At 34.8% G+C, this 23,978-nt stretch overlaps 2 protein-coding genes across 3 annotated transcripts in view; both read left to right on the plus strand.

Moving 5' to 3' along the window:
- Positions 1-2,084: 2,084 nt before the first annotated feature.
- On the plus strand, positions 2,085-13,652 carry LOC125674984 (uncharacterized). The gene is made up of 6 exons (XM_048912437.2): positions 2,085-2,215; positions 3,456-3,553; positions 6,364-6,592; positions 10,233-10,337; positions 12,161-12,206; positions 12,327-13,652. Exons 2-6 carry the CDS (start codon positions 3,470-3,472, stop codon positions 12,412-12,414), a joined length of 552 nt encoding a protein of 183 aa, XP_048768394.2. The 5' UTR covers positions 2,085-2,215; positions 3,456-3,469; the 3' UTR covers positions 12,415-13,652.
- Positions 13,653-17,807: 4,155 nt separating this feature from the next.
- Positions 17,808-23,978, plus strand: part of LOC125674968 (uncharacterized) — a 40,844-nt gene continuing 34,673 nt past the window's right edge. Inside the window, exon 1 of one of the 2 annotated variants that reach the window (XM_056158225.1) lies at positions 17,808-17,883. The gene's annotated coding sequence lies outside the window, so the exon portion shown is untranslated. Of the gene's footprint in view, positions 17,884-22,449; positions 22,874-23,978 lie in introns of those variants that run through there. The other variant, XM_056158226.1, reaches the window with a different exon arrangement.

Below are 23,978 nucleotides of genomic sequence, written 5' to 3' on the forward strand. Positions count from 1 at the left end.
TTAAATATTGTATATTAAACAAATATTTATTCCGTTGTATGAATACTATTTCGAACTTTGATCCCCTATTGTGGCCCCATTCTAACCCCGGAGGTCATGATTTTAACAAACTTGAATCTGCACTATGTCAGAAAGCTTTCATGTAAATTTGTACTTTCCTACCCCCGTGGTTCTTGTTCATAAATATCTGTCCATAATTTTGGAACAAGACGAAATAAACCCAAACTACTCTGTACACTTGCTAAACATATTACGGTGAGTTAGTATGCTAAGTTTGAGATCATTTTGTGAACATGGACTTATCACGAAAATGCGATTTTGCCTGATTTTTACATGGAACCAAACTTAAATGTTCTATGTCCGAATATTTTAGAATAGTTCGTTTAATTACCCTTGTTTGAAATTCAGCGTGTTAAAAATGCTTTCAAAAATATAATTTTGAAATTATGTGTTTATGACTGAGTCTGGCGCAGGCAATGGTGTGGATTGATTTGAGATATTTTGTGGCTTCCACTTTCTATACATGTGTCTTCAGCTTCGCTCTGACGAATATGAATGTCGTGACTTTTACTTTTTATTAAAACAAAGAAACCCATGGCAGAACATTCTCCTCCAACAATTTCATAAAACAACGAACAATTACAAAGGAGAATGTGTTCTATAAAATTAACAGTAGATCTCTTTCATACACGTATATACGGTTAAAATGCCCACTAACAATGAATGTATAGTTGCTGTTTGAATGATTGGTCTACGAATTTGAAAACTGGTTTAATATATACATAATGTAATCAGGAATATTGTCAGAATCTTAAGAAGGTAAGTAATTTCAAACAATGTGTCATAAATACATGAGTTTATCCTCTTTCGAACTATTTCAAAGTAGACATAATAAGCATCATATTATCATATTTTACCCGAGAGATAACTTCAGAATGTAAAATCGTTGCATGTGATTCCGATTGCAATGATAAATGGAAGTATCCCGACAACAAAAAGGGTTTTTACTATGTTAAAAACCTTAATACAGCAAAACCGTACATACTATGACCAACTATATAAAGAACATGATACTTTGCTGTAATATGTGGATAAAACTTTGATACTTTACATGTCTTAGTAAAACGTCATTGGCATTATATGTAATTTGTGAATAAGGTGATAATCTTCTTGAAGATTTATCTTGGAGAAAATTTCCAACAAAAAAAATTAGCTGAATAAAAGGAACATCAAAATTTATTTTTCAGTATATCAAATACTAATACTTTGATTTACTTTCAGTTAAAACTATGATTGTATGGTAAACTACATGTTTATATATTAAAGATTTCAATATTTCGATGTACTCTTAATATTTTTTCTGTTACTCCGATTTACTATTTAAAAAAAAATCTGTAATGCAATATCTATCACAAATACATTGTAACCAAGCTGGCGGCCATATTGTCAAAATCCCGTTCGCATGACCTAAAAAATAACAAAATAGCAGTTATCATTAAACAAAGAAATTAATGTTAAAGTCATTCTAATACTAGTGCTTACTCTCCTGCTCCTCGAACCATTATAACCTGACATGTCCTCCACACACACTTTGTCACGTCTCAAATAGTAAAACATCTGACTAGAGATTTAGTGCGCCTTGTCCGTTTCAATGTCTCCCTTCCCGGCCCGTTACGTTTGGTGCCATTACCAGCCGCTGGAACTGACAGATGAAAATGAATGTCAGACACTTCGGCCCAAAGACGGTCCATTTTTTGTTCGACAGAGACAATTTGCGGGCCATATATATATATATATATATATATACATGTATTACCCGTTATTACGTCTCAAAAACATGATACATAGACACCTCGGACCAATGAAATTTCGACCCAATTTTTTTTCCTTTTTTACCTTTTTATTTCTTTTAAAATTTATTTTTGCTATTATTGCAGTAGCAATGAAAAGCATTTATCAAAAATTGGGTTTCTGGTGGATATATATAATCGTATATACATGTATATACATGCAGCTAATGAGTGGCTTGCTTGTTTACAAATCTGACACTTGCGCAGTTCCTCTCTTTCCCATTTCCGGAATGACACTACAATCAAATTGAAATATGCATCATAACCCCACCATTTTCCCGAACGTTAGATACAGTTGCTGCTGCTGCTGCAGGCTATCAAAACAGAAACTGAACCTCTGCGGAATTTGCCGATCATAAAACAAGGTATAGTACGTGTGAATATGATAGAATGAAAATGTATGCCTCACATGTGATTAATATAACGTACAAAGGTTCTGAGCAAAACAAGATTTATCAATGTACCGAACTAATTAATGATCGGCAAAACCGAGAACGTACTTTCGTTTTCATTTTCCCCCCAAATGGTTCCGTTATATAGGTATACTTAGAGAAATTTCATGGAGAGAAGAATTGTACCTGGTCAAATTGAATACCAAATTAGTCCGCCTCTCTATGACTTGTTTATACAATTTAATGATTCCATATTATCATCCAATATCCTTTTTGTTTAAAGCAGATTGTAATATCTGAACAGAAAAATTGATTTTCCACCGAGTTATGCAGTAAAGTCCCTTGCAATTCAATATTCATGTCAGATATTCGAGAATTTTTCGCGGATGAAGTACCATCAAATTTTAAACTGTGCATGGTTCTCAGAGCTGTAGTTCTTTAATGTACCAATAGCTACCGTGATAAGGAACCCCCGTTTTTAAGGTTATATCCCACAGAGACCTGTGATTCTCACTTCTAAATGACGAGCGGGCGAAGGAGGAATTACGACCTATTTTAACGTCTTAGGTTTAATGCGGTCATGGCATGAGTGGGGCTAGAACTCACGACCTCCCAGTTACGAAGCGAGCGCTCTACCACTGAGCTACCGCGACCGGTTGGAAGATAAGGGTAGAAAACTAAAATTTGAATGGTCACCCTTCGCCTGAAACTACAGAATTACTACCCGAGGTCAATACAGCTAAATGAGGTAAAAAGAAAACGGCTTTCTATCTTTATTTATTTTTATCAATTTCATCACCAGCACAGCATTGTCCAGTCTTGCATTTTGGATATGATTTTCATATCAATAGAGATTTACCGGTAACAAAAACAGACAAACTTGATTTTAAAAAACGGCATAGTTCTTAATGTTAACGAACCTTTCAGTAAAATAAAATGCCAAACCTCTACGCAGCTATGTTAAGGCTTCCCGGAGCTTTGAAATGCGTTAAAAATACGCTTTGCATTGCGAGGTCGGTTTTGTTTAAAATTTGTAATTTGTATACTTAAAAGTACAAACAATTTATATAGAAGGTTCTGTCGGCTATATATTATCATATTTGTTATGATATCACATGACTTCGTTGATCACGTGACGGCCATTTATAACTATATAGACTTTCAAGATCCTCGAGCTCAAACAGTTAATTATGTCTAGAATTTGTATTTGTAGGTCACGCATGCACCATGAAGAAATGTGGAAAACAAGGCCATTCATCTGCTGGACTAAGAAGATCATTTCTTATTCTCATACTAATTTCCCATGGATTGGTAATAATTTGATAACCATTACTTTGATTTTCTGGACTTAAAAGAAAACTCATGGATGACAATACCTGAAGATGTTCTTCATCTAAAATAAGTTGGTTCTGTTAATGATACATTGCATACTGTTTAATGCCTATGTTGAGAATAAATTACTCATATGGAGATGTCACCATTGTTGATGAAGGGCTGCAACATTTAGGCCTATGCTCGTCGTATATGACTATTAGACAGGGAGGAATCTTTTTTTATCGTGCCACACCTGCTGTGACACGGGGGTTCGGTTTTTGCGGTCTTATCCGAGGGTCCGCCCCATTTAGTCGCCTCTTGCGACAGGCAAGGGGTACTGAAGACCCATTCTAACCCCGACCCCCACGGGAAAGTTTTGTTAATGATGAGATTATAATAATTATGATAGGTGTGTTGTATTTGGCGAGTCCGCTCGTCACGATTTTTCTGAATGTCGTTTTGTGGGAACTCCGGGTTATATTACGAGTCTATATTATACCACTATTATAAAAACGCAAGAAATGAAACGAATCTTTACTCAAAACTTCGATTCATTCATGGCGTTGTTCATGGCCACCAAGACAAACAAGGGAATGAGCCAAAAAGTGGTCGCTAAAACCAATCGAATACTGTGAGTTAGACGCATCGATTAGAATTATTTCTAAAACGAATCAATTGAATAAATATTGAAATTACTGTATCAGAAAGAACTATGGGGTGGACGACGATTTAGAGCTACATTGTATTTTGAATCGAAATTTGAGTGAAAAATAATTTCATTCCCCGGTTGTGTTTTTATTAGGAGTGGTATGGTATGGTATGGTATGGTATAGATCCCTACTATCAGTATTACAGACACAATTTGTTTATTACCACAGCAAAATTCAATGACCGCAATTTTTCATATCAGGGGAGCAGGAGACCATATTTGACGGTTGATTATGGCCGATAAATGGACTCTATTTCAGTTTACATGTGATGTGAGAGACAAGACCTTGCCAGACTTGCTTCTAAACAGTAGGGGTCTAATTATTTTTTGTCGAAAAGTGCAAGAGATGAAGCTGGTAAGAAGATTTTGGTACCCTACAAATATACTCGGATGTATAACGTAAATTGATATGTAGCTACGCCTAACATTGGTAATGTAGTCGTCTATTTACTCTCCCTGAAAACTGCTGCTTTCAGAAAGTAGTGATAAAAACAAAATAATAAAACCTATACAACAAATTACTCTAAGGCGCTTTACAACTGTACGAAGAGAAATGCAACAATAAAATGAAACTAAATGACAGAATGACATAAAAATCTTATATTTGTAAAATCATCATAAGAAAACAATATAATTAAGATCGATAGCTAATTGTGTTTTTTATTTGGGGGGGGGGGTGTTGTTTGATAATCAAAACAGTCAGTTTATACGTCAGAATCTAAAAAGCTAATTCATAAATAGTATGAGTTTTAAGTCATTTTCTGAAAATTTCAAGAGATGTTGACTTCCTGATGTTATTTGGAAGATCATTCCAGAGGTGTGCCGCAGCCCAGCTGAGTTTGCGTTGTCCGTATTAATGTGTTCTGATTTTTGGCACCACAAGTCGCGACTTCGATTCAGACCATAATGGTCTACTTGGCTTGTATTCATTTAAAAGACTTGCGTTGTATGACGGCGCAGATCCATGGAAGGAACAATATGTATCGGTCAAAATCTTGAATTGGTGTCGGTAATGGATGGGAATCCAATGGAGTTCCGCCAGAATCGGAAATAAGTGTTCCCGATTTGGCGACCTCTTAACTGGACGAGCAGCAGTGTTTTGCAGCCGGGTCAATGTTTTACCCAACTCCAAAATCTAGACAAGCTTCATTTGTTAAGTAGCGTCTTATCCGCCCAATTTTAAATTCTGATGGTGACATGATATGGCGACTGATGACACTTATTTTTCCATTGATAAAAAAGTACGCCTAAATTTTTCACACGTTTTCCTCTTGATAGTATGCCCCCCCCCCCCCCACCTTGAGGTGTAGCGTTGGGGAGCAGTATAAGTTTTGTTTCGTTGAAAATAGAATTAGTTTAGTCTTGCCTTGATTTAATTTAAAAAGATTCGATGTTATCCAAGATCATAATTCAATGTCTACGATGCAGGAATCCATGCAAGATTCTGCATATAGTGTTTATATCTCGCAACTGTTTCGATATGCAAGAGCCTGTTCTGCGTATTTGAATTGAAGCAGGCTACTGACAAACACGTTGATGTTACAGGGCTTTCAACAATCTTGTTTAAAGTCAGCATTTCGCAAATTCTATGGGCGTTATAATCATCTAGTTTGCGAATACAACCTATCATTGGGTCAAATGCTGTCTGACGTGTTTCATACCGATTCTTAGGCCATTCTTGGCACATTGATTTTGACTACGGATTACTCCGTTTACCTATTAAGACTTAGGGCTCACAGCGGGTGTAACCGGTCGACAGAGGATGCTTACTCCTCCTAGGCACCTGATTCCGCTTCTGGTATATCCAGGGGTCCGTGTTTGCCAAACTCTTTATTTTGTATTCCTTGATCACTGTTCGTAATCTTCGCCTTTCATAGAACAAATGGTGTATTATACAATAAAAATGAAAATTATATACAATAAAGAATACGAAATATAGAATGCAAATAGACAATTATAGAATGCAAATGAAAAATTATATGATGCAAATAGAAATTATACAAATGAATTGATATGGATAGGTATACTAATTGAAAAGACTGAATATTGCATCGCTTCACATGTCATATAACAATACAAGTGCACTTTCTCGTTTCAGAAACTCTGTTTGAGTTACGATGAAGAATTTTGTAGAGAATCTCGGACTACTGTGAGTAGAGTATCGACATGTCCTAATACCAAATCAAGGTGGGAAGAACAGGCACTGAGGAAAAGTTGTTCATCTATCCCACATAACTGTAGTGGTGCTTTATCTTACCACTGCTTGATAAACCCTTGGCAGAACACCACCATAGAAGTGTGTGCTCCTCAGGCAAAAATAAAATTAGGTACGTACATGTATATAGCAGTACGAAAGAGTACAAAGCACACCAGATTAGAATCATGATTATGTATTGATCACCAAGCAGGCAATATTAGTATATCATCTGATATTTTGTTTCACTGCGGATGTATCCTATGAAATGCCTATACCTAGTTTTGGCTGTCACGAATTTAGTGAATGACATTCATCGACCCTGTAATTGGCTATGCTTTACGACCGAATTTGTATGTTTTTCTGTGTTTGTCTATTTTCACAGTGATTTGACTAAAACTGTCTCCAAGTTGAAGAATTGCTGATCTAGTTTTCAGATCAGAATTATGTTTTTGTCTTTCTTGTGCTTTTCTGTTTGCTTCAGTTGCTAATTCATAAGCCCGAGTTAAATTGGTTTTCAAAGTTTCAACAAACTTTGGGATGAAAGTTTCTGAAGATGATCCTGGGATGTTGAAGGCGATATCTGCTGGTAATCTGGGTTGCCTGCCAAACATCAAGAAGAAAGAAGAATGTTGTGTAGATTCCTGTTTAAAAGAGTTGTAGGCATGGACCAGTGGAGCAATATGAGACTTCCGATCTGCTTTTTGTTCAACATTCAAAGTACCTAACATCTGCAACAAAGTTCTATTAAATCACTCACTGAGTCCATTACCCATTGGATGTTATGGCGTGGTTCTAGATTTCTTGATGTTCATGATGTTGCCAAGTTCCTCTATTAGCTTTCCTTGAAATTGTGCTTCTTGATCGCTGTGTATTTTCTGTGGAATACCATAGTGAAACATCTGCTGTAGTTTTCGCTGTCTGGTGTTTAGTTGGAAATGCCTGAGCATATTTAGTAAAGTGATCTGTAACTACAATAATATTTTGAAAACCACCTTTTGAGGATTCTCAAGTCAAAAAATCGATGCAAAGAAGTTCTAATGGTTATGATGTTGATATGCTAACAAGAGGGGCTTTTCCAGTCTATAATTTTCGTAGAACACACCTAGAGCATGTCTTGATGAAATGTTCAATATCTTTGGTCATTCCACACCAAAACAATCTATCTTGTTCAATGCTCGTTGTTTTCTTTCTTCCAGGATGTCCCATATGTGTGTGCAAGTATTTCAAAACTGCTTTCCTGCAAGAATAAGGCAATACTACTTGTTGTTTCTTGATGTTTGAATCTCCATTCTGCGTTTCTCTGAAAAGAATACCATTTCTGATATAAAATTTGTCAAAATTCCTCAACATGGCTAGATGATAAGGAATGTTATTGCTTGGAAGGTTTTCTTTCGTAGGGGGAATTTCTGCTTTGAAAATCAAAAGCTAATGTTCCCGTCTCTGCATTGTTCTTTTCTAATGTTGAATTCTGAAATTTCTGTCTGAAATAAATTATCTGTAACATTTGGAGAGATTGAGAAACATTCAACAAAAGGAATACGTACATGATGCACATTACAAATACTTTTGATTGATTCTACAGATATTTGTTCTCTATCACGAACAACTAATAATTCAGGTAATCGTGACATACCATCAGCATATGAATACATTTACCAGTGCGGTAATAAATATTGAAGTCATATGTGGCTAATGAAGCTACCCATCTCTGACAAGTGGCATCTTATTTTGCAGAAGATAATACATATGTCAAAGGATTGTTGTCTGTAATGACATCAAAAGTTGTACCATACAAATAATCAGAAAATTTCTCAGTTATTGACCACCTAAGTGCAAGAAATTCAAGTAGATGTATTGGGTAAATTTTCTCAGGTTTAGACGAACCTCTACTTGCATAAGCAATAACATGTTTCTGGTTACCTTGAAGTTGGTAAATAATGACACCTAATCCTTTCTGTGACGCATCTGTACCGATTTCAAATGGTTGATCATAAATAGAGAAACCTAAAATAGGAAAATGAGTAAGGCAATCTTTGAGTTTAATGAATGAACTTTCTTGCTCTTGGTGATGGAAGTGTTGCTGATTTTACACCCCTTTTTGTTTTCTTTAACGAATCTGGAACTAAATATGTCAATAGCCTTGCTACGTTCGAGAAATCTTTAATGAATTTACGGTAGTATCCGACAAAACCTAAAACTTGACGAACTTTATCTGGATTTGCTGAATTTACTTTCTGATTTTTTTCAGGATCAGGTTCAATACCATTTTAGGACACAACATGTCCAACATATTTGACTTTCTTTTTACAAAACTCACACTTTTTGGGAGATAACATCAGATTGATTTGTCTAAGATGCTGAAATACCTGTTCTAATCTTGCTAAATGATCTTTAAAGCTATTGGAAAAAAATAATGATTTCATCAAGGTAGATGTAAAAAATATTTAAATATAACCCATCAAATGCTTCCTCCATCAGCCGTTAGTATGTTGGGGGCGTATTATATAACCCAATGGCATTCTTTTAAATTCATAGAATCCTAGTGGACTTACTGTGAATGATGTGCGCTCCTGATGTTTTTCATGTACTTCATTTTGATGGTATTAATTTTCATGTCCAGAATTGTGAAAGTTGGTTGTTTGACAGAGCTTCCAGAATTTCATCTGTCCTAGGCAAAGCATTGGAGTCTTTCTTGGTCCTGTTATTCAATTATCTGTAGTCAATACACATCCTAAGCGATTTATCCTTTTTCCTGCACAGGACTACATTAGTCGATCAGGGAGATTTGGATTTCCTGATCAGACCAGCATCGAGTAGTTGTTGAAGATGGTTCTTAATTTCCATATATATAGTTGGTGGGATTTTCCTACATCTCCGTTTGAATGGAATTTGATCAGGTAACTCGATCTTGTGCTGTACTATGGATGTATGACCAATATCTGTGTCTGATGATGAAAACACATCTTCATAACTCTAAATCAGTTGAGTAAGTTGCTGTTTCTGGGCATCTGGTAAACTATCATCAACATGAAGCGATTCAAATTTACTACTGCTTATGACATTCACAAATGTAATTTCCTCAACGCTGACTGGTTGAATTTCACACAGTATAGCCTTTGGGGAAATAGTTACTGTCCTGGTTGTAATATTGTCCACCTGAACTGGTATAAGCTGATCGCATGGGTACTGGGAATTTACTAATGAAGGTACAATATCTAAGTCGGTAGTAATCCGAGACTTAGATGTTGCTTGCAACAGTGCACAAGTTGCATGATAAGGTAATACTTTGTGAACGTAACCTTGCAATGTGACTGGCGAGTTTGGTCTAATAGTGATACAATGTTGATGAGCTGACTTAAACAATTCTACGTATATTATGGTTTTTCTGAAGTTCCCTCTCTTTAAGTAGTAGAGATCTAAAAGATAATTGCCAAGGTGCAGATAATTATTTTTCTTGCAGACATTTACTTCCGAATTTTTCTTTCATATTTTCCAGCAAATGTTGTAAAATATTTGCTGGAAAAATGCAAGAAAAAACCCCACCATTATTACTTAACTTTATCCAGTTGAAAATTTCTGTCAATTCAAATTTTGAAAGGGTTTGGCAGGGACTATATTTTGTGGCGGAAGGATTGATTAATCAAAAAAGTTTTTTACGTCAGGGTCTATAAAATGAAGTCAGAGTGCCATGTATTCTACATCTTGATATGGGCATTCGTGTTCAAAACAGTTTCTAAATGACTTGCTAAATATACCTTCATTGCTTTCAGGATACTGTGCAGAATATAACTCAGTAGGTGGAAGAATACAAGACTTTTACCAAAAGTCTTGCCGGTCTTGTGTCAGCGATTATCTGTCAACAGAGGCTTACAAACGTATGTCACAGGATAAAACAGATTATTTATCTATATACTTATAATCCACTCATTATATTGCGTTAAATAATTTGTCTGGAATGGAAATTGGAAAAACACTATTAAGACGGGGACACATTAAGTGGCAAGAAATGAAATACACAGCATTCGTGATGTTCAGCTGTTACAGTCAAAACATTTAACGTCACAGTGCAACGGGCAGATGCTAACTATAGCCGTGCAGGGGTGACAAAAAAATTTCAGCGCGGACTCCCTTGATATATTTACTTAATGAGTCTTTATTATGCTCCCTTCAAAGAAGAGGGGCATATTGCTTTGCACCTGTCTGTCGGTCGGTCGGTCGGTAGACCACATGTCTTGAGAACCATTCACTTGATGGTAATGATATTACATATTATTCTCTTTAGAGAAGTCGAGAGGAATAGCCTACATCGACTTCTCTTCGCATGCATTCATATTTTGATTCTGGAAAACGTGTAAATGCCGGAGTCGGTGAATAATTACATATGTGCGTTGGTTATGAGTAGAAGAGGACCCCTATTGATTGATTGATTGTATCTTGCTTAACGTCTCGCTCGATAATATTTCACTCATATGGATACGTCACCAAGACAGGTGAAGGGCTATAAATTTAGGCCTATGCTCGGCGCTTATGGCCATTGAGCAGTGAGGGTTGTTTAGCGTGCCACACCTACTATGACTGGGGTCATCCGTTGTTAAGGTCGTCTCCGAGGACCCGTGACATTCACACCTGATGCCGAGCGTTTGGTGTTGGAACTGTCACTACCTGTTTTAACAACTTAGGTCTTTCGCGGTCGGGGTTCGAACCCCGGCCCTCCGCATGCGGGGCGAACGCTCTAACCTCTCGGACACCGCGGCAGTTTTCAGGTCAAAAGTTCAAAGATCAATCTACTCTGGACATAGGAAGACATTGTCCGCTCAATATCTTGAGAACTCTTTGCTTGACAGACATCAAACTTAGTACACTGGTACATCCTAAGGAGTAGATGACCTCTATTGATTTTGAAGTCACATGGTCAAAGGTTGAGGATCAAACTGGCCATAGGAATATACTGACCACTCAATGTCTAGAGAACCATTTGCTTGATAGACATCAAACTTGGTACATTGGTACATCTTTAGGAGAAATTTACCCCAATTGATTTTGAGGTCACATGGTCGAAGGTCAAGGGTCAAACTGGAGATAAGAATATACTATCCATTCAATATCTTGAGAACCCTCTGCTTGCCATACATCAGTCTTGGTACACTGGTCCATCTTTAGGAGATTATGACCCCTATTTCTTGTCGTTTTGTTGTTTCGTGCTCCATTTGCATGATTAACCCCCTCCCCGTATTTTAAACTGCATCCAAACTAGGCAAACGGTACGATTCAAATTTACGATTTTAGTTCTCTAACCCAAATTTGCTATGTGACATTTAAAATTTGCTATATGTTTATGAATTGAATTTACGAATTATCTTCTGAACAAGACTGGTTATCCCTGGTAAAAACTACATGTGTCAACTGTATGAACAACGAAACATCAAATTAATTCGATACTAGTAAACATGGTGACTTGGTACAAATGTTTTAGGTCACAGTTCAAAGTCAAACAACATTAAATATACATTCTTTCGAATATTACATCCGTCAATTAATGGGGCGTCGTTAGGGGACATGTATGGAGCACTATGCTTTAATTCGTTGATAACTCTTCAAACATATAGAATGTGAGATCTTCAAATTGAAACCATGATTCGGCTAATTCTTTTTAATATTCAAAGTACACGGTACAAACTTTTCCTAATTCGTTTTGTAGATGATGAGTGTTACAAGGCGGTATATGATCGTTTTACTATCAACAGGTAATTATGAACATTTTCATATGTATAATTTGTTTTTATGATGTTAATGACGTTTGAATTTCTGTCCTTACGTAACGGTAACGCTTGATATGACATCTTTTTTTCCCATATTTGTCACAGAGGTACAGAGATGACGTCACCTAGTTCTCAGATCTGGATATATTATCATAGCATACTTTTGTTTTCGATGACCAGTGGGCTGCTTTAGAAAGCATTTTATCATTGTTTACTGAATCACTCAATCTATCTATCGATCAAGTTTTGTGTTCTATCTAACCATCCATTTATCTACATTTATCCTGAAATATGTACATATCCATTGTATATGCCAGAACATTCCTATATTTTCATTTAAATACATGTGTATTGGTAACTGTAACATGTATGTAATATCTATCCATTCTTTGAAATTTGTCACTAACAACACCAATGGTATTTGTTATTTTCAAAACAACTTGAGACTTTGAATTTTCATAAATTGTACAGATCAGGTATGCTTATACTGAATATAATACATCAAAAGTGTTATTGGGTATTTCAATGCTATATACATATTAATATTGTATCAATGCATGTGTTAGATTGCTGTCGATTGTTTTGATATTTGGGTAGATGCATGTATCTATCACTAGAACAGATCTATTAATATATCCTGAAACATGTACATATCCATTGTATGTGCCAGAACATTCCTATATTTTCATTTAAATACGTGTATTGGTAACTGTAAAGAATCTTTAAATTTAATCTAAACATGTTTTATTTTGTATATCATAATAGGATTAGGCAGTAGGCAGAGCCTATGTATGCCTTCAGGAGTAGGGATATTCATTACCCTTTCTTTTAGTACTTTCATTACATGTCAAATACATTGTAAATGGCGATTTTATTTACACCACTACGTCAATGATTATACCTTATTTTTGAAACATGATAAAATCAATAAGTGCAGATAAATCAAAACAATCATTAGTTTCAGTAATATTAAAGTTATGTGTTTTTGTTACTGCAGCAATATAATGACTTTTCTTAAGTAGATGCATGGACATTATATACGGTATCGGTGAACACCTCGGGTGTATATTCGGGAAATTGTTTGTTATTTAGCTATGGTACATATATAAAACTAGTTAAATTACAGTTTTAAAGGTTTAAAAATATATCGAAGGTTATAGGACCTACTAGTACAATTTCAGGCTTATGTGTAAACCTGGGAGTTTGCTTAAATGTTGTTTATCTAAGTGAGAATGCGAATTTTGGCGGCAATGAGTTGTGAGTGCACTTTACTATGATAATTTCTTGTACAAGGGTGTAAATGGCGGTTCACGAATCGCATAATTTGTGCACTGAAATCAGTAACTTTTGACACTAGACACAAACCTTCTCATCCTTCTCAGTCCTCGATGTGTTTTTTGTAATGCTATACATGTATGTACACGACTTTTTTTTTTAAATACGTGCCATTGCTTATATCATCTGTGATCAGCCAAATCAGTGTGACTTGTTTACATCCTGTTGCCATATTTTCCTAAGTACACATACATGTAAATAGCCACAGTTTCGTATTTCACTCCTGCATATTTGTTGGTGACATCGTCTTTTGAATGACAAATTGTTTACACATCTTTTGATCATAAATTACATTCTCCCTTACAGTGAGTAAAAGAGTCCATTGAAGTCTGATTGAATAATCCTTTGTGTACTAGTTTATCATCTTACTTTCTTGTGATTAGTTGAACATCACAGTACAGTGATTCTACAGAGTTACTTTCTTTGGTTTGTTTGTTTTTGTTTTCTTTTTTCTTTCCTTGGTTGGTGTCAATCCCTGTGTGAGGGCTTGTGGCGCAATTTAATTTTTGTAGGCCTCCAAGGATTTACTCTATTATGTAAATATTGTATGCATGTACTCTATAACTTGTGTTTGTACTTTCACTACATGTATTTTTCTAGTCAGTCTCAAAGAGGGATCACACTTTAGCTGACACCTATGTACATGTTTCAGCAGGTAGTGTTTATTCAGGTGATCCCCCTTAATGGTTTGTTATACATTTTACTTAACAATTTACCTTATGTGATTCAATAAATGACATATTCGACAAAACTGCAATACAGTGTTGGGTTATTTGGCACTGCTTGGTCGGTTTCTTCTCATAGGAGGCATAAAACATATTATATTATTGAGTATTATTGAATATTATTTTGTAAAACAGTTTTGCCTATTCTGTAGCCTATATAAAAGTCATTTACTCTCCACTTATTGCTGTGTGGTCTAGAAATGACCAATCAAATTGTTTTCAACATTGTGTGAAGTACAAGTATTACTGTTGATGTGCATTATAATAAACTGTTGTGGTGATTAAGAACATATTTCTTTTCTTTACAATATTACACGTGTCACAGAGTGATAAAATAAATCCAGTTTATAGTACATGTAAGTACTGTTTAATTATATTTTGTACTCGCCATTTACTAAATATAGCCATTCACGAGAAGAGTACAATATCAATTGACGATTTCTAACTGAAATAAGTCAGAATATTTAAGTTTTCTCCAAACCCGAAAAATAATGATATTCCGAGACTCCGGTGTAAGAAAATGATAACTTTATTGTTTTCACGTGTACAACACTTATTTGATTTTATTACGTAATTAATTTTCTGGTTAGTAATTATTAATTAGATCCCAGGAGAGGACATAGTAAGCTGTCAGAACCTTTTTCCAATCCTTTCGATGTATATAATATCAAAGGATACGTTCAAAACAACTTTTCTATATTCTATGGTAAAGAAGGATGACAGGTCAGATTAATGTAGGGAGGTTTCTTAGCAGTTATACTGACCAATTTTAACAATACTTCATTTTATTTTTACTGCTATTGATTAATGTGATCATTATTCATTAGTAATGGATGCATTTGAGTTATGGAAAGGTTTGGCTTACAAAATTGCAATAATTCATATATAAGTGTGCAACTACCATCGGCGCTTCAATCGTATCGATATCGCTATACTTGACGAAGAAAAGGAAACAAAATCGTGTGTTTTAGCAATATAATACGCAAGTTTTTGAACCATTTTCACTCTTTAGTTGTCAAAATACATAAATTTGCAGGTCATTTAACTCGTGTCTGTGTTTACCTATTGATTGAACGTTCAATAGTTATGTTACGGCTGTAAACACGTTTAGTACTGTAATTTAATTGCGCGTCAAGTGCATTGGTGTAAACATGTTACACTGTAGACATGTTCGTTTTTTATGTAAGGGTATTGTAATGCAGTTAATTACATAAAAAGAACATATTTCACTAGTTCGATACAACGACCTTCTCGTGTACGTCCTGTTACTTACTTATAAAGTATCAGTCCATTCGCTCATGAGATGCAGCATAATTAATTTGTTGAGAATTAAAACATTACAGTAGTTTGAATTATATTAAAAAAAATCTTCCAAACGTGCTTAGCTTTCGAATTTTGATTTGTCGATAACATTTACAGGTGTCAAATTAAGGCGGTTATCGCATAATCTTTTGCGTCCTGTACATTGCATGGCAGTGTCTGAAATGCACTTACCAAATATCAGTCCATTCGCTCACGCTTAACACATTCAAGAAATGCAGCATAATTATAATTTGATGGGAATTAAAACATCACAATACAATGTAATTGTAATAAATAAAACAAATTTTCTAAAAGTGTTTAACATTACAATTTTGATTTGTCAATAACAAATACAGGTGCCACTCCCACACTTCTACACATGACATGTCACACATAACAAAAGTAAACAGCTGTAACAGGAAGGGAGAAAATTCAACGGACCAGACCGGGATTCGACACCCCCCCCCCCCCCCCGCGAATCTCTACCAACTGAGCTATCTGGCCATCGGCGATCGAACTGGGATGACCGCTACACAGCATTAATGTCAATATTCGCTCAGAGCACATGGGGATAGGCTTTAAAACAGTAAAGTATCATTTTCACGTGCACCTAATGAGAAAGTACAGTGGAATGCAAATCAAAACCAAATGTGGCCATTGACACCCCCCCCCCCCGTTACAATAAAAAAAAAATGAAAGTTTTTCGCTCTTGGAAATATCTGTACATATAAGTGAGTAGATATGAAAAATTATTTTTACAGAAACGTATTATTTCTGAAAATTAAAAATATTATATATCAACGATATTTAAATATGTATTTCAAGACATTGGTCAAAGTTGGGTTTTTAATACCTTTGGTTAAAATCAAGTCATTAATAACACCCGGTACTCCATTGATATGGAAATGAATGAAATAGCGATTGATTGGTTTTCTCGGTAATGATGATAATATGTATAGATATAATCATAATAATACATGCACATATGCATGTCATAAATGGATGATAAAGAGTTTATTATTTAACAGTAGATTGCTTCACTCCAGCCAATACTTGACATACGAGACGACATATGATGTATTTGATTTGAACACATTGTATGAAATATATCAAGACACAGTTCAAAACCTTTCTACAAACGTTTTACACAGTTACTTGTTCTCAAAGGTTTGGTTTCTCTATAGAATTACCGACTGCTAACACGAAAATACACTGAATGTATATATAACGAAATCCAGCCGAATCAATAGCAAAGCAGATGTTTGATTACAAAGAAACCAGATCTGCAATAGGAATTTGAGATGTTTGATTTAATTGCATATTATACATGATTTATTTAAACACAATCCCAGTGGGGGTTTCCAATAAATTAAAAGATGGCTAAAAAATGTTTTTGTCATGAATGGAAACTCTGTGTCTATTTTTAAATCAAATTCATGAAAATGCAATGAAATTCTCGTCAAACGAGTCTCATTCTAACATCATCCGCTTTGGTTTTATGTCTGCTACTAGTATGCATTGGTGTGTACATATAGTATATACTACGAGGATAAGATAGGTTTTATATTGGTTATATATGTAAAATTCCAATCGATTTTGTTATAATCAAACACGACTTTAATATCCTGCACAGTTCATAACAACATTCAACAGCTGTACAATGCTGTCATGGTCTGTTGAACACAACTTGTTTGATAAGTGAAAGTTTGTATTACATCCTCGATTCCACTCACGATGCAAAACCTTCCGAACATTTTTATCCGTTTTGCCAGTCATCTGCATGAATCATGTGCACACTTTCCTATGTTCTGTGTACACGTGCGTCTATGTGTAACATAATGCTAATGACTGCTTTTGTCCCTGAACTTTTGTAATACCGTGATGTTTGTGTTGTGTGTACCATGTCTATGCTTCTCTTAAATGCCTTAACTTTATACGACATAACTTACATGCAATTAATTAATTGCATGCTATTAGTTTTTTTGTGTTTGAAATCGATTGTATATCTTATCAATTTTATGCGTATTGATTTTGTATGCTTAGTATGTAAATATGTTATAGTAAGTTTCAAAGATGTATTATTAGCTCATGTTTTTATTCATGTAAATATACCAACTCTAAATAAAATGTTCTTTACTTGACTTGTCAATAAATATTAACACTATTATACTATAGTAAGTGTCTGATCTCACCACATAACGCTAGATCACGTGTCGTTTACACACTCCGAGGGAGAATCAGATTGTGTAGTGGTGCGGCATACTCATCACTTAGGGTCTATTTGTACTCCAGTATGTAATGTAAGTCACGCAGTTGTATATCATTTTGTGTATACATGTAATTGATTATTAAGCATGTGATTAATTGTTTATGTGGCATGTGATGTAATTGTGCGCACGTGATTTTGTGTATACATGTACGTCATTAGTGGGAAGTAACAAGCACCACTTCTTTTTAATGAATTACCCTTCCGCCACTTCTGATTGTACACACGTCTCATAGGTCTCTCCCAATACGAAGGTTGTCCCGAAATTCCGTGGAATGGACTTGTAACTTTTAAAAGTATCGATTTAATTTCATAAAAACTGTTATATATTAGCAAGTATACCATTGTTGACCAATACCCAAAATTTCATCTTTCTACTTTATTTAGTTTTATTTTTGGAAAAATATTTATTTTACAATTAGGCTCCTCATGTTGTAAAAGTTTAATTTCTTAGTGACGTTAGATAATTGAAAAACGCCGCTTGTCCACGAAATTTTGGGACAACCCTCGTACATAGCTTGGAAACAAGTTATTCAATATCAATTCTTTATTGCTCTTGAGTTATACAACTCATCGGCATACATCTAGTACCTGTACATACAAAATATATATAATTTTATAAGTGTTACACTCACAAATTGAACACAATTTAATAATTTCCATCAATTTATTCCATGAGTGTAGCATTGAAAGTATATTGGAAGACTGACTAAATTTTTTGCTTACAATACTCTATATAGTGCAAATTTACAAAGTTCCCATGGACAGGATGTGAGCCAATTAACTTTAACATTGATAAGGTGACAAGCTTAATAATTATACAGAGACAAAAGCTAGAGAGTTTCAGATTAGAATAACAAAATGGGAGTGAGCTGTCAGAGTCAATTATGTGCAGGTGATTTAATCTATCATTGCTGAACATTCTGGAATTTGATTGAACTTTAACTATAATAGATATTAATGAAATTTTACTCTTAACAATAAGGTAATGTCCAACGGGTGAGTGGACAGGAGAAGATAGGAGGAAAATTACAAATATAATATAATCACATTATGAGATGCACATGTTATTAGAAAAATACTATAAATGTAATTACAATGACTTACAACGCTCAACTTCGTATTTTCACAGCTTGTACTAAGAATTTTCCCAAGTTATTGAGTTCTTTAGTATTGTCGACACTGAGATGTTTAACGAATTTGAAGACTAATAGAAACCCCCTTTTTTTTTTCTCAAATCGATGTAAAATGGACATTTCAGGATAAAATTAAACCCGTCTTCTATATCTTTATAGTCACATAATCTACAAAGCCTCGCAGTCCTTAAAACATTGCTAGGTCTGCCTTTTTCAATATTCAAAGAATGTGAAGACATTCTGAATTGAGTGATAATTTTTTTCCCGTTTAAGTTGATAGGTCTTTTGAGATATGATTGTAAACAAAAGTTATCTTTAAATATTGATAAAGAACATTCTTTGGTGAACTTGAGATAAACGACATTAGGTTTTGTTTGTAAATATCCAATCATTATTGTAGTTATATTCTGTCTCTTATTTCTACTACTACTGTGTTATCCGAATGTCCGACAAAACGACGAGATTAAATGAAACATTTTTAGGAAGTTTAGACATACCACGGACGAAAATGATTGCATACAGTTCACGCAGGAAATGTTCTTCACTGAAATTGCTTTCCTTTGTATGTAAATTTATTGTTTTTATACGGCAATAGGAATTTGTTTGGGAAATGCCGAGTCCTTATAAGCAAATTGGAATTCAAAGAAAGATAACTCTGACTCCATTAACAAAATATTTTACATCAAAATTAGACGTAATTATTGTTACTTATTTAACTTCATAGTTAAGTAAAATTAAATGTCCCAAATATCAAACTATCCTTAAATGATGCAACCAACTAATCTAATAATGAAACATTTCATGTTCACATTCCTAGTTAAGTACAGGGAGTATGTGAATGAGGAGGTAGAAGACGAACTGTAATTTTATGTCCTTGTCATCTTACGCTAAGAAAGCAAACTATCAATATTTATATAAATGCAAGTTCATAGCATGATATGTATTCAATCCTTATCAACCCAATCTACAGACTGTAAGAGAACTGTCTTGGGGTGGGGGGTGGGGGTTAAAAAATGATTTGTAGAGTGATCGACGGTTCTTCGCTTTACGTTGAATTTATATTCATAAACCTATCATTCAATTCATATTTATTAATTATTCATAGTTGTTGGTGCGTGTTTTCCCTACTACTGCATTGAACATGCATATATCCAAGTGTTGATTGCAATATTACCTTTATAACTGGTAATGCTACGACAATATTTACACGTACAGGAGCACCTGTGTATACGTATTACGTGCAAAAAAGTAGAAGACAACATCAAATTAACGAAACATGTGGTGATTCTACGATTGATAACAGCAAATGTAAAATTTTTAAAGCCAGATTTTGTAAGACTATAGGTATACATGTATATAAATTATGTACAACATTCAGAAGTCGGAAGAGCACCTTAAAGTAAGTATGTATCCTACTTAGAACATTGAAATCGTCTTTTTAATGTGAGCTTTACACGTAGTTTCAAATTATTATATAACAAATGACTTGGCTTAGGGATACATCATTCTGAATACTGTACCAGCTAACCGCCATTACATTTTCCTTTTGAATTTCTATCCAACATTGTAGGAAGTTAGCACGATTTGTTTTACATAGGGGCTTATAGAAGTAGCCTGAAATGCACTAAATTTCCGATAATATCGTGAAGAAAATGAAAATTTCTTTAGGAATATTTATAGGTGGTTTTGTTTTATGCAATTTATTTATTCTTCCAAGTAACATTTCGATACCAATTGTACGGATCTTTAGAAAAGTACTATATAATACGGAACTTTCGGGATGTGCCGGAGCCACCGATTATATTTATACACCTCGGTCAAAATTGACATTGATACAAATGGTGTTGCGCTAGCACACGGTCCGTAGAGGGCTATGCACAGTCCTATGATGAGGATCCAAGTCACAATTGGTGCTTAGTACCTTGGTGTAAATTAGATGGAAGGGAAAAGGCACATTTAGATGCGTATCATTGGACGCAAGACGTGAAGATTTACCGATATCTTCAAGATACTCCCTACATTTATTTCCCTCGCCAACTTACATAATGTAATCAAATGCATTTTCCTATAAAATGGTTGTAGTGATTCCTTTCTTCCAAAGATAGCATTTTAATGCAGGAAATTTATAGCAATTGAAGTATTCCATGTTATTGTAATCCAGAAGTCTTACGGTCAACGCGCGATAAAAGTCAGAGTGGATCCGTATCTCGAAAGCCCCGTATTCTTCCAATACAGACGGTGACACCCCCCCCCCCCCCCCTCCTTCCGTACAGACATATATAATGTATGTAATTTGTGATCAAGGAAGTATTTCATTTCGGATCTTTTTTTCCATTGGTACATATAGTTACATAGTGCTTCTTTAAATAAACATGGGAATCCCCTGTGTTTTACCTTAAATGGCTTTAATGCCGGGTTGGTTTGATTGATTGATTGTATATTGTTTTACTTCTCTCTCGAGAATATTTCACTCATATGGAGACGTCACCACTGCCGGTGAAGGGCTGCAAAACTTCGGCCTCTGCTCGGCGCTTACGGCCTTTGAACAGGGAGGGATCTTTATCGTGCTATATCTGCTGTGACACGGGACCTCGGTTTTTGCGGTTTCATCCGAAGGACCGCCCCATTTAGTCGCCTCTTACGACAAGCAAGGGGTACTGAGGACCTATTCTAACCCGGATCTCGGGTTGGTTTGAAGTTGACTTATTAAAAGTAGTTCTGTATAGGAAGTAAATACAGAATGAAACCTTGATAAGGATATAGTGTGGTTTTTTTTTTACAGCGTTCTACAATGTATATGAACTTATTTAATTTAAATTCTTCAATTTCCTAGTAACTATACGATACATGTACTTTCTGTGATATTGAAATTTTATTCAGGTTTTATTTTCATGCACATACAGTTCAACATATCAACGTTGATATGCACTCTGAGAAACGTTCTCTTTTATGTTTGGGATGTTCAAAAGTATATTTCATGATTGTAATTTTTTTTAATGTTTACCCACCCCCCTAAAAGACCATGACATCTTTTTATTTATCAGAATATGACGACAATGAATGTATGATTTTCGAAATTTCCTCAACAAAAGTTAAGTTTTGTAAAATTTATTTGATAAATAAAAGATTGAAAATACATGAGATTATGAACAGCGACGCTTTACACCAACATCCTTCATGAAAAGACAGCTGGCGTGAAGCTTGTCCATCATAATCTCATGTGTTTCCAAAAATTAAAGAGGGTGTTGCACCCGAAGCGGGACTTTTCCCTAACCGGAGCTTGTGCCAGCACTCGTGACGTAGAAATGACCATCCATATTTATACTCTATTGCGTATTTGCCATTTAAATACCTGTAGGATTCCCCAGTACTAAGGGCAAGCCCAATATATTTTACGTGTCAGTACATTATATATGTAGTATAGATATAAGTTTTGAAATCTTGTAAATTAAATTGGTTTTTTTCTCTTCTGGATATCAGAAACAATGTATACGGTTATATGTTGCGAGTGTATCAAATATTTAATATTCTATACTACTAGTCTAAAAGCTCTTATACTCGTATGTATTATATTCTACAACCAACAGTTAGCAACTGTACATGACTCTGACCACAAACAAAATATGGGAAGTTAAATATGCATTAATAAAGTTCAACAAAATTATATGTACATGCACCTGAAAACATAATTCACCATAGCAATATGCTACTGGAATACATAACATCCTATCAACTCAAACTGTTTAACGCTTATTTACCTTGTTTGGCCTAAAGTTTTTCTTTCAGAGCATTGCAAAGTTCACAACGGCTTTTCATGAAAGACACCATATTATGCCTTTGTCAACACCTTTCGCTTGTGGGGCAGGGTGGGGCTACATGTTGCTGCATGTAAGTTTTTGGAGATCGATTTATAAATAATTTATTGTGATTAATTATATCATTTCATAGTGGTCGGCTATTTTAATGACTCGAGAAAATCTCATAAAGTAAATATCCACATAAGTGCTTACGATTGTAACCGGAACCAGTCTGTTTGTATACCCACAGTGCTCCCTACCTATATCGAACTCTGCAGGGCCATCACGGGCTTAATTATCATTGTTTTAGAATGTCACTAAATTCAATTCAATTCTAAATATATTCATAGACCCATGAATTCAATACAAGCAGAGCATACTGCATATACAAAATAGTATAAATACTATTAATGGTTCAAGATATTTGTCGACCCAAGTACGTGTATTCTTGAACTATATCCCTTATGAGACCAGAATTCTTGAATTAAAACACCAGTGTAAGAGTTTACAATTTATTAACAGATCAAAAGTTAATGTAATATAGGAATAACAACTGTGAACTTAGAAAAACTTAACAAGTGAAAATAATGAAAATTAACCTGAGAATAAAGGAAGGAATAGATCCAAGAAAAACAAAATATATCTATGAAGTACACTAATAAACCTCCATACCTTTCAAAGTGATTCAGAACCTTGAAAATAACGTCAAAAATATCCTACACTATCTCTCATGTAGCAATATAAATCTACTACCTATAAATTATAAGTCCTATGTAGAGAGAATCGTATTTAACAAAATAAATGATATTTCCCTAGGTAAGAGATCTACTTCACCTTGAGCCAGACTTTAAGGTTGGGTTTCAATAACAGACAGAATTTAATTCATTGTCAAAACGGGACAGTAAGAGAAATTTAGGCGAGGAAATCGTGCAGCAAAAGCTCGCACAATACTTAGCAAATATTAGTAAAGAAAAAAGAAAAGTGGTCGAACCATGAAATTCTTTACCACAACCCAAAGTAACTTGAAGGAGCCGCGTTCACGTTTTTATATACCCTCTAACCAATCTGTACAATACCCGCCCAACAAGTGAAACATGAAATCTTAAACGTTTAAAGCTGAGACCCCTGTCCAATCAGAAACGTTGTTTTATAAATAACTTCGAGAGAACTGTCAAAATGGAGGACCTTTTCCTGTC

This window comes from Ostrea edulis, chromosome 3 (genome assembly GCF_947568905.1).
Source record: "Ostrea edulis chromosome 3, xbOstEdul1.1, whole genome shotgun sequence".
Taxonomy (NCBI): Eukaryota; Metazoa; Mollusca; class Bivalvia; order Ostreida; family Ostreidae; genus Ostrea; species Ostrea edulis.

Excerpts from the sequence above, each read along its gene's own strand:
- LOC125674984 (XM_048912437.2), top strand. The coding sequence starts at position 3,470 with ATGAAGAAATGTGGAAAACAAGGCCATTCATCTGCTGGACTAAGAAGA. Across the intron at positions 3,554-6,363 it reads TACTAATTTCCCATGGATTG|AAACTCTGTTTGAGTTACGA; the intron begins GTAATAATTTGA and ends TTCTCGTTTCAG. Across the intron at positions 12,207-12,326 it reads GATCGTTTTACTATCAACAG|AGGTACAGAGATGACGTCAC; the intron begins GTAATTATGAAC and ends TATTTGTCACAG.